Source organism: Budorcas taxicolor, chromosome 10, assembly GCF_023091745.1.
Source record: "Budorcas taxicolor isolate Tak-1 chromosome 10, Takin1.1, whole genome shotgun sequence".
NCBI classification, from domain to species: domain Eukaryota; kingdom Metazoa; phylum Chordata; class Mammalia; order Artiodactyla; family Bovidae; genus Budorcas; species Budorcas taxicolor.
This window is the reverse complement of record NC_068919.1, coordinates 80,124,227-80,141,548: the sequence shown is the minus strand read 5'-3', so window position 1 is coordinate 80,141,548 and position 17,322 is coordinate 80,124,227. Positions and strand designations below refer to the sequence as shown.

At 45.2% G+C, this 17,322-nt stretch overlaps 1 protein-coding gene across 10 annotated transcripts in view; it reads left to right on the top strand.

Moving 5' to 3' along the window:
- SLC8A3 (solute carrier family 8 member A3) overlaps window positions 1-17,322 on the top strand; it is a 162,453-nt gene that overhangs the window by 12,675 nt on the left and 132,456 nt on the right. For 9 of the 10 annotated variants that reach the window (XM_052646314.1, XM_052646315.1, XM_052646319.1 and 6 more), the window contains one exon: window positions 8,146-9,991. In XM_052646314.1, coding sequence (XP_052502274.1) covers window positions 8,208-9,991 — 1,784 coding nt within the window. In that variant the 5' untranslated portion in view covers window positions 8,146-8,207. Of the gene's footprint in view, window positions 1-8,145; window positions 9,992-10,372; window positions 10,456-17,322 lie in introns of all 10 variants that reach the window. The other variant, XM_052646320.1, reaches the window with a different exon arrangement.

Below are 17,322 nucleotides of genomic sequence, written 5' to 3'. Positions count from 1 at the left end.
CCTCTAAATCAACTAAGGAACTTTTAAAAAGTCTAAGTATTTGAGACTTCACTCCCAGAAAGTCCAAAACTTAGGTCTGAAGTAAGATCCAGATACCTGTATTTTTTAGAGCTCCAAAGTTACTCTAATGCGCAGCCCTCTTTAGCATGTGATCCTGGTTCCATTATTGCCTCCAATGTGGGGGATGACTTACATGCAGATGTAGACCCAGCATCTGGAGAAGCAGAACCTAAATTAGGTGAGCAAGGCCCTCTCTTTCTTCCTTTCACTCTGGTCCCCTTGCATGGTTTGTGATTCTCCAGACCTGTCAAGGACTCACAAAGGGCAAAGTCCTCTGGCCTCTAGAGAGTGTGGTAAACCTTTGAGTAGAGTCAACAAGCCTTGGAATCATAGAATTTTGGAGGCAGGGAGGATATTAGAGATCAGATCCAACCTCTTCGCCCTCTGAACTGAGTGTGATAACTTGCTAAAAAAGAAAAGTCCCTATATTGAGGGGGAATCCCTCAAGGAGTTTCTCTAAGTGTGTAGGAGATGGACATGCAGACAGATCAGCCCAGGTTAATGTGATCATGTGTGACAAGTGCTTTAATGGTCATCAAAGGGCTAGAGGAACGCAGGGGAGAAAATGACTCAGTTTGAAGGTAGAGGAAGAGGGTGTTATCACGGAAGGCTTCCCAGAGGAGACAGAGATTTCCAGGGCTGTAGGTTCTTGACCTAAGGGCTCCAGATTCCTACCCTGTTTTTCCACCTTCACTTTTAGACTTTGGCATTTCACATACCAAGTTTCATAGCTCAGCTGTGCTACTCAGCTAGTGGACCTGGGTAAATTAGTAGTCTTTGGGCCCACGTCTCCTCATCTCTAAAACAGTTGCTGCTGCTGCTAAGTCGCTTCAGTCGTGTCCGACTCTGTGCGACCCCATAGACAGCAGCCCACCAGGCTCCCCCGTCCCTGGGATTCTCCAGGCAAGAACACTGGAGTGGGTTGCCATTTCCTTCTCCAATGCATGAAAGTGAAGAGTGAAAGTGAAGTCGCTCAGTCATGTCCGACTCTTCGCGACCCCATGGACTGCAGCCTACCAGGCTCCTGCGTCCATGGGATTTTCCAGGCAAGAGTACTGGAGTGAGGTGCCATTGCCTTCTCCAACACTACCTAAATCATTGTGGGATCCTTAGGTCTTAAACAGAAGCTATAGAAATGCCTGATGCAGTGCCAGCCATAGAGTAAAGAATACTCAATGAAGAGATAGGATTGTTGTTATCATTTTAAAGTCCTTTATTTATATACAGCATGAGGAGGTTGAGGCTTGCTGGTGCTTCCTCTTTGTGTGTGGCAGTGCCTAGGAGAAGGCCAGCTTCATAACTTTTATGAAGTTATCATATGACTTGGATGCCATTAAGGGTTTGGAAGCTTTGAGGAAGGCAAAATGTGACAATTGCATGGGAACAGAGAAGCAAGAATCGTAGAATATCAACCATGCATACTACTGCAAGGTCCTCGATATTATAAAACTGTGATGTATTGCAGCCACTGTCCATAAGGTTAGAGGCATCTGTGCAGTGACCAACTTGAGAGCTTAGAGCAGAACAAGAAAAAGAGTAACTTCCCATGATATCATCATAGTGTCATGCCCATAATTCCTTGTTTGTCTTTATCCTTCATTAGAAGAAAATTTCAAACGGTTGGGGATGTGGTGTAGCACTTTCACGGGTGTATGCTCAATCATTAGTGCAGTGCTTGGTCCAGAATGGGCATTCAAAGAGCAGTGGTTTAAAAAATGAGTTTGATCCAAGGTGCTTTTGGTAAATCCAGATTGTAGGCTCTCCTTGCCTTTGGGGGCCCCCTTTTCCTACCACCCTCCCTTAATCTCTTCTCTTCTGACGTCTCCTGGGGAGTGACTGGCTCTCACACTGCTCTGGGCCAACCTAACTGAAATATGTGCCTTCTCTTCTTTGCCTATTGTGGAGATGGACCTGCCTGCCATCAAAGCATTTTTGACTCAAAGCAACTATGGAGATTGTCCAACCCAACACGAATTTTCTGGATGAGGAAGCTGATGCCCTAAGAGTTCTCTGACTCTTCGAAGTCTCATAGCTTGTTGAGGCAGAGCTAGGAAGAAAGTTCTTGCCTCTTGCTTTCAGATTTGGGGCTCTTCTACTGTTTCAGGCTGCCTTGGAGTACGTACCATCTCCAAGTTCATAGTGAGGGCTCCATATCCAGAAAAACTCACCCTCCCTTCCCCAGGCCCTTTGCTTTTCAAAGGGCTACCCAAACCCAAGGCATCTACCTAGCATGGTGGTTAATGCCAAGTGCTCTAGAGTCAGACTGCCAGAATTCAAGAGCTTATTTGTCTACTTACCGTGATTTGGGCAAATTATTTAACCTTTGTAAATTCAAATTTGCTTATCCCCTGGAGAAGGGAATGGCTATCCATTCCAGTATTCTTGCTTGGAGAATCCAATGGACAGAAAAGCCTGGTGGGCTACAGTCCATGGGGTTGCAAAGAGTCGGACACGACTGAGCAACTAACACTTTCACTTTCAAAATGGGCGTGACGATAATGTTAACTTTTTTACTTGGAATATTCAAAGCGATCATAATGGATGAAAAGCAGCGTCCTTACATTTTCCTCCTTGGATCTAAGTTCCGATTGTGGCAGCCAAACTGCCTAAGTAGCCGAGGTCGCGTCTTTCCTATTTGAGTGCCAGAAATTTAGTTCCTGCGTTTCTGGGAGAGCTTTGCCATGGAGAGGACTCTGCAGGCTCTCAGCCCCTGTGGCCAGAGGAAGTACAGGAGAAGAGGCAGTGTTCTTGGACTCGGGTGACACTTCAGATCCAGTGCAGCCTGGCTGCACCTAAAACTTTAATGTAAATTGGCTGTGACGTCTGTGCAGGGGCCCAGATTTAGAAGCAGAGCAGGATGCGTCTACCCAGGCTGGTGACAGACCCGGAGGAGTGTTCCCATTGGAGAAAGTGGAGGGCGTAGCAAGAGGGAGAATTTGCTCAGTCTGGCCTGGTGGCTCTGTTTTATTAATGATCTGGAAGAGCAGAGGAAAGTGACTTTAATTAAATTTGCCAGTGATATTAAAAGATGTCAGGAGCCACTGCTGAGGACACAGACACCTTGCAGATGGCCCTGGGGGCTTTAGGAAAATAACCCAGGAAAAAAATGAGAGGCTGTGGGCTGAGCTGAGGGGTCAGAGGGTCATCATAGGCAGAATGTACCCTAGGCTCACCCTCTTTGTCTGTATCTGTTCTGTTTCTAATAGATTTCTGACTGATCTTCCTGCTTTGGTTTTGTCCCAGTTACAGCCACCCTAAAACCTATCTAGCCAAATTGGTTTTTCTGGAATACAGATCAGACCATGTCATTCTCCTGTTCAAAATCCTATCATTGGCTTTTCACTGCCCTTAGGATAAAATCCCATCTTCTCAGCCTGGCATAAAAGACTTGCCATGAATTGGGTCCTCCCTCTGTGTCCAGCCTCATCTTCTGTCCCTCCTGCCTCACACTGATTTGCCTGTAATCCTATGTACACAGAGGGCTTTCCTGCCCCATGTCTTTGCTTGGGCTGTTCTCTTTGACTCAGATGCCCTTCCCATGTTCTTTCTTTTTTTTCTCTCTCTCTCTTTTTCTTCTTTTTTTAACCAAAGTGCACTCATGCTTGAAGCCTCATTTCAGGGATCACCTCCTTCAGAACGCCTCCCTGAATCCCCAGGTTGGCTCAGTGCCCTGCTTGCGTTTGGCAGCATTCGGCCCACACCCTCACTGATGATAGTAGAAGTGCCTGTGTGCACAGCTCTCCACCCCTGCTCAATGGGGCCTTGGAGGGAAAACCCCGTATCATAGTTTATTTTGTCCGGCGGCCTCTAGGACAGGCCTGGCAAATCACAGGCACTTGTTAATGTTTGTCAAACTGATAGGAAGGAGAATATTTGGGTGGGAGATGGCCTTGGGCAACCAGGACACCTCGAGGAAACCTGCTACTGCTGCTAAGTCGCTTCAGTCGTGTCCGACTCTGAGCAGTCAACTCAACCAAATGGTTGGCTCTCCTGTGAGCGTACGTAGGGCAGCCAGATTGCTTCTAAGACCACAGAAGACTAGAAGCTGACTGGGGCTTGTGGATGTTCTGTAACAGATTGGGACATCCTCATAAGGTGGAGTGGTTAGGGCCATCAGCTTTATGTCATCTCTATGTGGGCTCTGGTTCTGCTACTTCTTTGCTTTATACTTTGAGTAAATGACTCAAATGACTTAACTAAGACTCAGTTTCCCAAAATGTAAAATAGGGATTAAAATAGTACTCATCTCTAACAACAACTAATAGGGTTGTTATGAAGATGAAATAATACGTTCAAACTTTATGCACACAATAACTGCTTTTAAGTGTTAGTTACTGTCCCTAATATCTTCCTTGTTTTGGGCAGTTCTGGGGATCTCAAGCTGGGTCACCTCCATGAGTATGGCTTAGGCTCTGATTAAGAGCCTTCTGGAAACACCAAAGATCAGTTGGGTCTCTAAGGGAGTGCAGTGAACCACCCAGGAGGTAGGGACCCGTCTCAATCGGTGTCTGGGGCTGGAGTTGTGGCAAAAAATGACCATTGGCTTGTTCATCAGAGACATCCCCTCTCCCTCTAACTTCTCAGGCAGAAACCATCTCCTGGCAGAGCTGGAGAGAACAACTAGGCATCCCCCAGTGGTTTTTCACCTTCAGTTCTAACATCTTAGTGCAGGCAATCCCTAACCACTGTCTTGCTTTGTTTTCTTTTATTTGTTCATTCAGTTCATCTGTTGTCTCAGGGAACAGTCTTTCTAAACTGACCTCTGATTATGACCATGTGATAGCATAGTCCCCATAAAAACCTGTTGCCACAAGTGTCTGTGGGACCAAGGAGAATAAAGACCGTGATCCTCCTTAATTGTCCCGGTGGGTATGAGCAGTCGGAGTCCTCGTCCCCTGTCGATCAGGATAACACTACTACCTGCGTGTCCCCTGTCCCCTGACTGCAGCAGGCCAGCCTCTTCCCTAACCTGTGGGTAGCCCACCCCTTTGGGCTTGGCCAGTTGTGCAGCTGCCACTGCCTGTAACCATGTTGGCTCTTGATCAAAGAGCTGCTCCAGCTGGGCCCACCTGCTGTCTCTTCCTGCATGGGGCTCATCAGAATTCACAAAGTGTTGGGTTTTCAGAGGTCAAGGCAAGGAGCCAAGATCCATGTCTGTCCACAATTCTCCAGGTAGGTGAGTGCTAACCCTATGAATAGGGTCTCTGTACACACCGCAGGCTATGGGGGCATGTTCAGTCTTTGAATATGGATGCCAATCACCTTCAGCCTCTCTGCTCCTCTACAGTCGATGTCATAGCCTCTTCTCCCCCAAGTGAGGTCAAATCCCCAAGCACCTGCTGGGGTGACCCCTGGTACCTGGACTAGTGGGGATTATGAGCCTCAGCAGTTGGCTCCCGTCCGAGGAATACAAAACCAAGTTAATCCACAGAGCCCTTTGGGAGGAGGGCCTGCAGGATTACCATATGCACCAGGGTGTGTCCCAAGGGCAACTTCTCTTTGAGTACAAGCCTTGGCAATTGAAAGAGGTCCTAGGTAGCCTCTAACATCTAGTGAGGATTTGTCTACGAGATCTATTTTTTTCTAAATGGCTACGATTCAGATTGTAAAATGACTTTTAAGAAGGCTGATTTCTGAGTGTGTTGGTCTGCTCAGGCTGCCATAACAAAATACCATACACTGAGTGGTTTAAACAACGGAAATTTGTCAGGAGGCTGGGATTCCAAAATCAAGATACTGACAATTTGATTTCTGAAAAGAGGTCTCTTCCAGGCTTGCAGATGACTGCTTTCTTCCTATGTCCTCACAAAATGGAGCGCTCTCTCTTGTCTTCTTAAATGCCACCAAGCCTATTGGATTAGAACTCCACTCTTATGACTTCATTTAGCCTTAATTACCTCCTTAAAGTTCTGTCTCCAAATAGAGTCACATCATGGATTAGGGCTTCAACATAGGAATTGGCCGGGGGGATTGTACAATTCCGTCCATAGCAGTGAGGAACCTTCCCTAGGGCCACATTTATTTATTCCAAAACATACATTTACTGAGCACCTACGAACTACCTACTAAGGATACCATGATAAACAGAATAGACATAGTCTTTGCCTTTTTGTTATAGCTTAATGGATGAGTTAGTCATCAATCATATAATCCCACAAATACATATGTAATTTCAAAATTTTGTAAGTGCCATGAAAAAAATTAAAGGAAAGGAGTGGACCATTTTAGGGCGAAGGAAAGTTTCTGTGAGAAAGTGACATTCAAGCTGAGAGCTAAAGCATTGTTACGAGTGGCAGTGCAAAGAAGAAATGATATTTTTGGTCATGGGTCATGTTATGGGCAAAGGTCTTGAGATGCAAAATAAGATGGTGTACTCCACGACCTGATGTAAAGGCCATCACTGCAGAAATGCAGTGAGAGGGACAGTGACAAGAGATGAGGGGGACGAGGAAGAAGGTCGCTCGCACGAGGCTCAGCAGGTCATGGTGAGGATGCAGGTCTTTATATTGAAAGTGAGGGGGAAATGCCGAAAGGCTTCAAATAGGGGAGAAGGAGCATAGGCTTTTTTTGTTTTTTGGTTTTTTTTTTTTAAGATGACTATGGCTATAAGAGAAGATGGAATAGAGAAAGGTCAGAGTTGGAGTGAGTTCAATGAGGAGGTAACTGAGTAAATTCATCAGGTGAAAAGTAATGGGCTGTGTTGGTGGTGAGAGAGATGGGGAGGAAAGTTGATGGGACTCTGTGTTGGACTGGAGAGAGAAAGGCTTGCAAACAGGCAGCGGTTTCCAGGCGGAGAAACTGGGTGCATGGAAGTGCTATTTTCTGAGATAGGAAACAGCAGAGAAGGAGGAGGAGCAAGTAGAGAGTAGCAGCATTCTTCCATTACTAACAGTATTCCTACATGCTTGTAACAGAGGTGGAAACATGGGCAAGTTGTTTTTCTTTACGGTATTGAATAGTTATTTGCAGTCTCATTCCATCTGAATGAGGCAATGAGTAGAAAGATAACTGCAGTTTCAGCTGAATTTCTTCCATTCTTCTGAACTCATGCTTACCTTTTAGTGTCTTGAGGTCAGCAGAGGAGGCTGAATTTCACCCTGAAATCTTGCCTACAGATTAAAAAAACTTATTTAGAGTCACTTGCATGTTGTTTATAGTGCTTCCTACCACTTGGCCCTTGTGGTGTTTGGGTTTCAAGCTAGAGTGGCTGACTGATCTTCATCCTCCTGTAACTGGATGCCTAAACTCTTTCATAAGCCTGTCTTGCTGGAGGGCTAAGGACTGCTATGGACTGGGCCTTGGGCACCACTTACAGGGCTTCGGTTTAGCTACATGACAGGTAGTATTCACTACAGAATCAATTCTCTTGATTTCTCAAGCAATCTCAGAATTACAACTTGCCTCCCTAAGTTTTCATCTGGGGAAGGAGTTTTTCCCAACTGGGCTCAACTGCACACAAAGCAAGGTGTTCCATTTGCAGGAAAGTAGTCCAGGATAACAGTTCAATTCAGCATGTACTCCTATAAACTTATGTTTTGCAAGATTCTTGCGTATGATGACAGTGTGGCAAGGAAGGCTGAAAACCCTAGAAACAGTAGAAGTGGGGATGAAGATTCCTGTAATACTTGGCCAATTTTAAGTTAATTCTTGAGAACTCTCACAGATACCAAAAGGGTTGGGAGGCAAGACTAAAGGGGTATCAATTAAATTTCCATTACCAATATTCCCAGCTATTTTAAGCCATTTTTCTACTGACTCTACCAGATGGTCCTAAGGACAGAGCAGCTATTTGAGCCTCCCAGTGACATCTATTTTTCCAAGTGAGAGACTGCCCCATATGTTAGTACAATATGTCACTCAAGATGAAGCATCAGTTTTTATTGGTGGGAACCTGCCATTTATTGTCCTCCTTTTTTTTCAGAAAAAAACTTTTTATTTTTTACTGGGGGTATAGCTGACTAATAATGTTGTGATAGTTTCAGGTGAACAGCGAAGGGACTCAGCCATACATATACAGGTATCCATTCTCCCCTAAACTGTTCTCCTTTTCTTCATGCCTTTTTCTGCCTCTCTGATCTCTTCTAGGTCTCTGGCCTGTCAGGAGGACCATTGGTGCTGCAGCGGAAGCCGGCGGCTAAGTCTTGTGTATGGCGTGGTTAAGGTTGCAGCCTCTCACCTCTGCCTTCCTCCATTTTGGGCTGATTACCTTTGTGCTCTTCCTCAATGGTCTTCGGGCAGAGGCTGGCGGCTCAGGGGATGTGCCCAGCACAGGGCAGAACAATGAGTCCTGTACAGGGTCATCGGACTGCAAGGAGGGTGTCATCCTGCCAATCTGGTACCCGGAGAACCCTTCCCTTGGAGACAAGATTGCCAGGGTCATTGTCTATTTTGTGGCCCTGATATACATGTTCCTCGGGGTGTCCATCATTGCTGATCGCTTCATGGCATCTATTGAAGTCATCACTTCTCAAGAGAGAGAGGTGACTATCAAAAAGCCCAATGGAGAGACCAGCACAACCACCATTAGGGTCTGGAACGAAACTGTCTCCAACCTGACCCTTATGGCCCTGGGTTCCTCTGCTCCTGAGATCCTCCTGTCTTTAATTGAGGTATGTGGTCATGGGTTCATTGCTGGTGATCTGGGACCTTCTACCATTGTCGGCAGTGCAGCCTTCAATATGTTCATTATCATTGGTATCTGCGTCTATGTGATCCCCGATGGAGAGACTCGCAAAATCAAGCACCTACGAGTCTTCTTTGTCACTGCTGCTTGGAGCATCTTTGCCTACATCTGGCTCTATATGATTCTGGCTGTCTTCTCTCCTGGTGTGGTCCAGGTTTGGGAAGGCCTCCTCACTCTCTTCTTCTTTCCAGTGTGTGTCCTTCTGGCCTGGGTGGCAGATAAGCGACTGCTCTTCTACAAATACATGCACAAAAAGTACCGCACAGATAAACACCGAGGAATCATCATAGAGACCGAGGGTGACCACCCCAAGGGCATTGAGATGGATGGGAAAATGATGAATTCCCACTTCCTTGATGGGCACCTGGTGCCCCTGGAAGGGAAGGAAGTAGATGAGTCCCGCAGGGAGATGATACGGATTCTCAAGGATCTGAAGCAAAAACACCCAGAGAAGGACTTAGATCAGCTGGTCGAGATGGCCAACTACTATGCTCTCTCCCATCAGCAGAAGAGCCGCGCCTTCTACCGGATCCAGGCCACCCGTATGATGACTGGCGCGGGCAATATCCTGAAGAAGCATGCAGCAGAACAAGCCAAAAAGACCTCCAGCATGAGCGAGGTGCATGCCAACGAGCCGGAGGACTTTGTCTCCAAGGTCTTCTTTGACCCGTGCTCTTACCAGTGCCTGGAGAACTGTGGGGCTGTGCTCCTGACAGTGGTGAGGAAAGGCGGGGACACGTCCAAGACCCTGTATGTGGACTACAAAACAGAAGATGGTTCTGCCAATGCAGGGGCTGACTATGAGTTCACAGAGGGCACTGTGGTTCTAAAGCCCGGAGAGACCCAGAAGGAGTTCTCTGTGGGCATCATCGATGATGACATTTTTGAGGAGGATGAACACTTCTTTGTGAGGCTGAGCAACGTTCGCATGGAGGAGGAGCAGCCCGAGGAGGGGATGTCTCCCAGAGTACGCAGTAGTCTTCCCTTGCCTCGGGCTGTCCTGGTGTCCCCTTGTGTGGCCACAGTCACCATCTTGGATGATGACCACGCGGGCATCTTCACTTTTGAATGTGACACTATTCATGTCAGTGAAAGCATTGGTGTCATGGAGGTCAAGGTTCTGCGGACATCAGGTGCCCGGGGCACAGTCATCGTCCCCTTTAGGACAGTAGAAGGGACCGCCAAGGGTGGTGGTGAGGATTTTGAAGACATATATGGGGAGTTGGAGTTCAAGAATGATGAAACTGTGTAAGTAACCCTTCCATAGTCCATCTGCCTCCATCCCTTTCACCCCCTTCTCTCTTGCCCCATGCTTTAAAACTTTCCCTTGTACTCATGTTAATGTCAAACTTTGGTTCCATCACAGGTATGCAAAATCAGCAGACACTCCTGCCAGGTTCTGCTCCCAAAATCTCCTTCAGTTTTCTCTCTTTAAATTGTTTTCAGGCAAGGAATACCATGGCAGGATCTAAGCGCACAGGACCTAAGAACATTTTGTCCAGTGAAACTCAAAATGATAGCTGGTGGGGGTGTGGGATGATGGAAGTTCTGCTATCAGATTTGGGGAGAGTCTTGTGATGAAGCAAGATCTAGGAGACTGCTTGGGTCTCTCCTTCCTTCTCTTCTCAGGCCAAGGGCTTACATGAGCTTTGAAGGCAGTCCTTTCCATTCTGAATCAGTGATGATAGTCCAAGCTGGACATCCTCAAGAACGTGAGTGGCATTGGCTTATGCTTTTCCAGTACCATAATGCAGTTGTATTATATAAGCAGATTTCAGGCACCTCTCCTTCATTTGGAAATTGCAAAATTGATTGAAACTTGGCAGTCTCTTTAAGCATCAGTAGGCTTGTTTTATGGTGTGAGGCTTGCCCAGTCTAGGTGAAATGAATCAATATGGCTTGAGTCCTGGAGGTATCTTAGAGAAGCAGAGCTCCCAGGGCAGCGGCCACTAGTCTTTAGTCACAGGTCTAAGCTCCAGAATCTGGCTAAGCAGTGGAGGAGAAGCCTCTTAGGAATTGTGGGAGAAAAGACATCTTCTGTGTGGTCATCTCTTTTCACAGTCCAGAGTTCTAAAACACTGCTCAGGTCACTGGCTCATTTAGCCCTTCAGACACTGTGGGTCTTATGTTTCTATTGCCTCTGTCACTCTGAGGCCTCTCTGCATTGAAACATCTGTACTGGGTGTTCTCTCCTATTCTCAGATGGATATCTCTAAAGAATGAAGCAGACTGACTCTGCCCAGGAGACCAGACTTGCCAGGGTTGCCAAGAAGGAAGGAGATGAGAAAGGGGAACCTTGTCTCAGGATTGCTGCTCACATCCAGAAGCAATAAGCACTAGCAGGGGAATATCGAAGGAACCAAAGGGACACATATAGGAAGTGGGAGATGTCAAACTGCTCCAAGAACCTGCTCAAAACACTTTCAATGGGAAATGAAAGCTCTCATCTGTAAAGTGGGAATAGCAATACTTTCCTTGCCTCGAGGTGGGCTCTTTTTTGCAGTTCCTCCCAGCTCTAGGATCTTCTGAACTATAGACATAGGCGCTCAGTGTAGGTCATAACCTGCCCCAGCCAGATGGAACAGGGGGATACTGTGCCCTGAAAGGAAATAGCCATTGACAGATTGATTTATTAGAGCCCTGTTTAGTCATTTTGTGGGAAAGGATAATCTCTTGTTAGCATTAATAAAAACCTGTGCCTTTCTAGAGAATACTCTGCCTTTCGGTATGCTCTGGGGAAGATGCTTATACGTACAAATGAAGGCCCTCACGGCGAGGAAAACCCCCATGAAATTTCATGCGTATTTATGGCAATGTCAGTAGATAAATTACTGTCAGGCATTAGATGACATCAGCATTGGCCATAACTGGAGAGCCTCGTGGTCCCTCCCATTCAGTACCAATCTGCTGAAGGCACCGAAGAGTAGTATTTTGAGAGATCAGAAGTTGGGATCCCAATTTCTTAACCTCGTTAGTAATCAACTGTGCACCTGGGATCTCCAAATATGACTAAACCTTCCTCAAACCTATGTATGTTTTCAGCTTGATTACTGTCTTGGTGTAAATGAGCCTCATGAATGATCACTTCTGGGTAATATTGGTTATAAATATGTATGAACTTATACATGTTTGAGATGCTGGCCCAGGTATTCTAAGTTTTCCCATCTTGTCCTTTGCATTATTTTTTTAGACATCAGTAGAATTTAGACTACCCTCTTGGCCTTTTTCACTGCAGAAGAATGAGTCCAAAACCTGCTAATCTATTCTCACAAAAGGAGGCCTACTTTTGATACTTGAAATTGTAATTTTACAGCTAGAGACAGTATGATACAGCAAAAAACCGTGGGCTCTAAGTATAGTACTCTGTGGATTAGGATTCTGGCTCTAGTACTGATTTAACCACACTGGGGAAATTTTATTAATTTATGAGGTTTTTTCCCCATTGATAAAAAGGAGATCATAATGTCACTCTAGCAGATCTATTATAATGATTCATGATATTGTATCCCTGTACATGTTATGTACATGTTATATACATGCAGTGTCCCCTGTACATGATATGTACTCGGTAAACAAGCTCATTAATAGTAATACTGATGAATTAACAGTATTCTTCAGAAGGCACCACTGAGGTCATCAGGTTACTTGATTTTCTAATTAATAAGCATGCTAGTTTTTTGGTCACCATGAAGGTTACTAATCTAAACTCATAAAATATTGGAGCGAGAAAGGACCTTAGAATATCATCTAGATATTCTAGAGTAGTGTTTCTCAAATTTTAATGTGCTTGTGAACCAGCCAGGCATCTTGCTAAAATGCAGATTATGACTTCCAATATCTAAAGTAGGGCTTGAGATTCTTCATTTCTAACAAGCTCCAGATGCTTCTGGTTCCCAGAAGCAGAGCTGAAAGGCTCTAAACCATGAAGCTTAGGAAGGAAAGTGGCTCTTCACATGAGCTGCGTGACTGGATCGTGAATGCTTGCTTTCCAGTCCAGTGTTCAGCTCCATCTTGGCTCGAGTCTAGCTCTTATCCTGAGACCCTGCTAACTGCGGGAACAGTCTGAGCCCTGAGATTGGAACCTTCGGGGGACTTGGACAGAGCTGTGTGATGCCTGGAACAATTTCACTTTCTACTTCCCCACCAAGCCCAGTGGCACTGTCACTTTTGCCCTCACCATAATGCTCTGAATCTGCAGAACGAAGCAGGCCTATGCGCCACCAACAATATGAGGTCCATGAATTCATGCATTTGGCTTTATGCTTTACTTCTTCAAACGTGTCCTAGGATGGAAAAACACTCTGGTGTCTGACAAACAGGTGTGAATCCATTGCGTATCAGCTGTGTAACTTTAACTAGTCATTTCAGCTTCGGAGTCCCAGCGATTTTGTTGCAATGATAGGAACAATAATACCTATCCTTCGAGATTATGATTAGTACTACATACAGATAGTCAGAAAATGCACCTTAGCACAGTGCCTAAGTGCATCAAAAGTGCTCAGTCACTCAACAGACATTAAATATCTGCTACATCCTAGGTACATTACTAGTACTGGAGAGAAATAAGTGACTAAGATGAGGTGGCATTTTAACTCCCAAGGATCTTATTCTCCAGTGGAGAGGATACAAGGTATACAGACAAATCAAAACAGGTGGGAGAAGTATAGTTTGAGGTTAGCTCAATAAAAGGGGAATGAAAGCTTCTCCTTCTGTGCATGACACCACTAAAGTTTTAAAGTCACCTTCATCAAAGATGTAGTAGTGAAGTAGGTGAAGGGTGGGGGTGGGTACTTTAAACCCACGTTACAATAAACTCGTGATATTTGAGAAGGATGCTGCTGCTGCTAGGTCGCTTCAGTCAGGTCCGACTCTGTGCGACCCCATAGACGGCAGCCCACCAGGCTCCCCCATCCCTGGGGTTCTTCAGGCAAGAACACTGGAGTGGGTTGCCATTTCCTTCTCCAATGCATGAAAGTAAAAAGTGAAAGTGAAGTCACTCAGTCATATCCAACTCACAGCGACCCCATGAACTGCAGCCTGCCAGGCTCCTCCATCCATGGGATTTTCCAGGCAAGAGTACTGGAGCAAGTTGCCATTGAGAAGGATGCTACTGACATCTTTGTGGTCTGGAAGAATCCTGGTAGTTTGTGACTATGTAGCTCATCCTAGGGATTATGGCCTCCAAGCGTCCTGCACATTAATCTCACTCACTGAACACGTGACTCACTCCTGTATACCAGGCGCACAGAGAGCCTCTGCAAAAATAAGATTATTACAGCTCATTGACCTTTGGGGTCTCTGGGAATAGCCAAAGACTCAGATGTCAAATATGCAAATAGCAAGATCTACTATAATTAAATAGCGTGGGCCTCCTTCAAAGAACGGAGTGTAAGCTGTACCACACATTTCCCAAGGAAATATAGAATGTTGAAACTGGAAGGTATCTGTCCTCCCAGTTTTACAAGTTATGAAATATGAGAATCTGAGATGCAAAGCGACTTGTCCAAGATCGCAGAGGTAGATATGATAGAAAGTTAGACTTTAGAAAGGACTTTTCTGGATGCTACTGATTTAATGTCTCCCCCTCCCCTTTTGGACTTTTCCATTTTACTTTTATCCATCAAAATGTTATCTTTGGAAAGAATATGAAAATTCATGGGTGAAAGATGCCCTGGAAGGACACATCCAGGAGTGTTTTTGTGAGTAATGCCTTAACTAAGAATAATAATATATTATGGATTATTTTTAATCTTTTGGTTCACCTTGAAACTGTTCAGGAAGGAAAATATTGAACTCATAGAAAAAAATTTTAGAAGGTTTATCTTAGTGATCTCTTGCTGAAAAAAGTGACAGTGTAGCTGAGACATCTCTTGGTGATGGTTAACTTTACTCTAGACCTTGTTCCATGAAATAGTGCAGTATTTTTTTCGGAATGATACAGGCCATTCTCTTCCAGGGGTGCTTTCTCTGTAAAGTTTTAGCCAAAGGCATCTTCCCATGAAAACCTATACAAATAAGGAGTTACTCAGGACACAATTTTCACATTCTCCAACTTGACTAAACACAGTCAGGTTTTTGCTTTTTCTTTGGCTCAGCAGAGTAATAGGATAATTTTTATCTGGTCACAGAGGAAGATAAGGGGCTTCCCAGGTAGCACTAGTGGTAAAGAACCCTCCTGCCAATGCAGGAGACATAAGAGATGTGGGTTCAATCCCTGGGTTGGGAAGATCCCCTGGAGGAGGGTATGGCAACCCACTCCAGCATTCTTGCCTCGAGAATCCCATGGACAGAGGAGCCTGTCGGGCTACAGTTCACAGAGTCGCAAAGAGCTGGATACGACTGAAGTGACTTAGCACGCATGCATGCATAGAGGAGGACCATTTGTTTCTAGAATGTCCTTTCTGCACTTGAGAAAAATCAGAAGCTGCACACTTAGCGCGGGTGGAAGTGCAATGGAGGTAGAGGTATTTCCCCCTTAGCTGGAATCCTTTTCTTTCTCCTTTCTTCAGCCTGCAGTGCTGATTTCCAGTAACAAGCTCTCTTTGTAGTTGTAGGTAAACAGTCCATCCCCAGAACCATGGCTTCATGGAACTCACAGTGGAGCTATGTGCTTGATTCAGAGTGATCCTGAAGAAAGAAATCCGTGTTTAAGCGAATTGTTAAATGGGGGAGGGGGGTTTAACAGAATAGTGGAACATTTCAAATAGGGTTGTTCAACTACAGTTTCCTCTCTTTGGGGTACAAGGGAATGATTAGAGGCTATGTGGACTCTTCAGCAGAAGCTTTGGATGTTGCGCCCAGAAAGGCCCCAGGTTTTGGTAAATTTTTGTTTCTTTTTCTTAATTACTAAAATTGCCCAAGAATATGTCAAAGAGTGACATATTCCAACTTCAGGATCCATAAAGCATGTCAAATATACTTAAACCTCATATGTCCATAAAGATCGCCAGCAAGCCCAGAGCTTTCCTGGTTTATTTGTTTTAGGGTCTAAGGGTGCAACATCCTTGGCAATACTGGATCGGGCAGCGCTCTCTCTGCTGGACTTGGTCAGGGACCATAGGCGACAGAGCATTCAGCGTGCCTGCCCTGGGTCTTCTCACTTTGGTCTGCCCTCTGGTATGAGAAAATTCAGGGTGTGCAGAGTTGGAGACTCCACCAAGGAGAATGTCAGGTTGGGTTTGAGGAGAAAGGCACACTGTGGTTGGAGATGGTCACATGACCAGCCAATCAGAAAATGAAACAGTCTCAGCCTCAAAGCAGGCTCTCCTGAGCATTGCTTGCAATGATGCTAGTTGGGGCTTTAGGCAGAAATAAAGGAATAACAATAAAGATCCTGCCATGGGCCTTGCTTTGTTTGTCTCAACTCTTCTGGCTCTTCAGGTCAAAGTTTTCTCATTCAGTCACAAGTGTGATAGAAAGGGATAGTTGGGCAAAGTGAGATGGGTGAGTGGGGAGGACTCCTACTTGTCGTCCAACTTTCATCAACTTTTCAGGTGTGTTTGGGTCGTATATGAGCACTCATTCCTTCCCCATCCTTGGGCTATGCCCCCATCAACTCCACTAGAAATGGAGTAGAATTCAGTGCTACAGTCTTCAGTTTATTCAAGGTGTTATTTTCTTGTCCTTTTAGAAGATAAACTAACCTGTGCTTCCAGAACCAATCAGAAGTCCTAGTGTAGAGCAGTGTGTAACTAATGGTTGGAGAGAGAGAACTCCTTGACCTACAAACAGAGCAAAATCCCTCTATTTAAATTCTGCACCATCCAGAAGCATCTTGTAGGAATCAATGTGCTTTGAAAATTTTGCTAAAAGACCATGAAGGAAAGCACTAGGTAAACATTTTTAGCTGATGTGATCGTTATCATTCATACAAATTATAGTTCCACCCTACCATCTGCCACATACACAAATAGGAAGTTATCTGGCTAAGTAGAGAAGAAGATAAAGTTGAAGTAAAATTTATTCATTATGGAAAAATGTGTTTTCCTAAAATTGAGCCATCACTTGGTGAGTATATATATTTGAGTTCAGTTTTCAGTGTGGCAGCATCCTGACCCTTTCTAGTGAAGGGTCGGCATGGCATGGACACAGGCTGGTTAACCTGCTCTTGCCTGAGCCCAGTTCACTTGCCACTTGGTGACAAGGATTCATGAAGAACCAGTTAGTTATAATGCAGACAGCTCTTTAACATGGATATTTTAGTTGGTACTTTCAAAATGAGTGACATCTTGATAGTAGCTTCCTATTCAGAATATTGGAGAAGGCAATGGCACCCCACTCCAGTCCACAACTTGCTCCCCAGCCATTCAGAATATGGCTGCGGAGCAAGCTGTGGATTAGAGATGACGAATTCTGCCATTTCTTTGTAGTGGTCCATCTTTTTCCAGAGCCCTTGGTCTTGACTGGTCTCCCTTAAAGGTTTCCTCCTTGTGTGTCCTGTGTGATTTCTCCTTGGGACCCTCCTGAGCCCCTGACCTCCTCTTTCTGAGCTGCAGTCATGGAAGGTGTACCCTACCACCATCCCTAGGGCTAACCCTGGACCTGACTACAGATACTCTGGGTGTTCGCTCCGTTTCCCT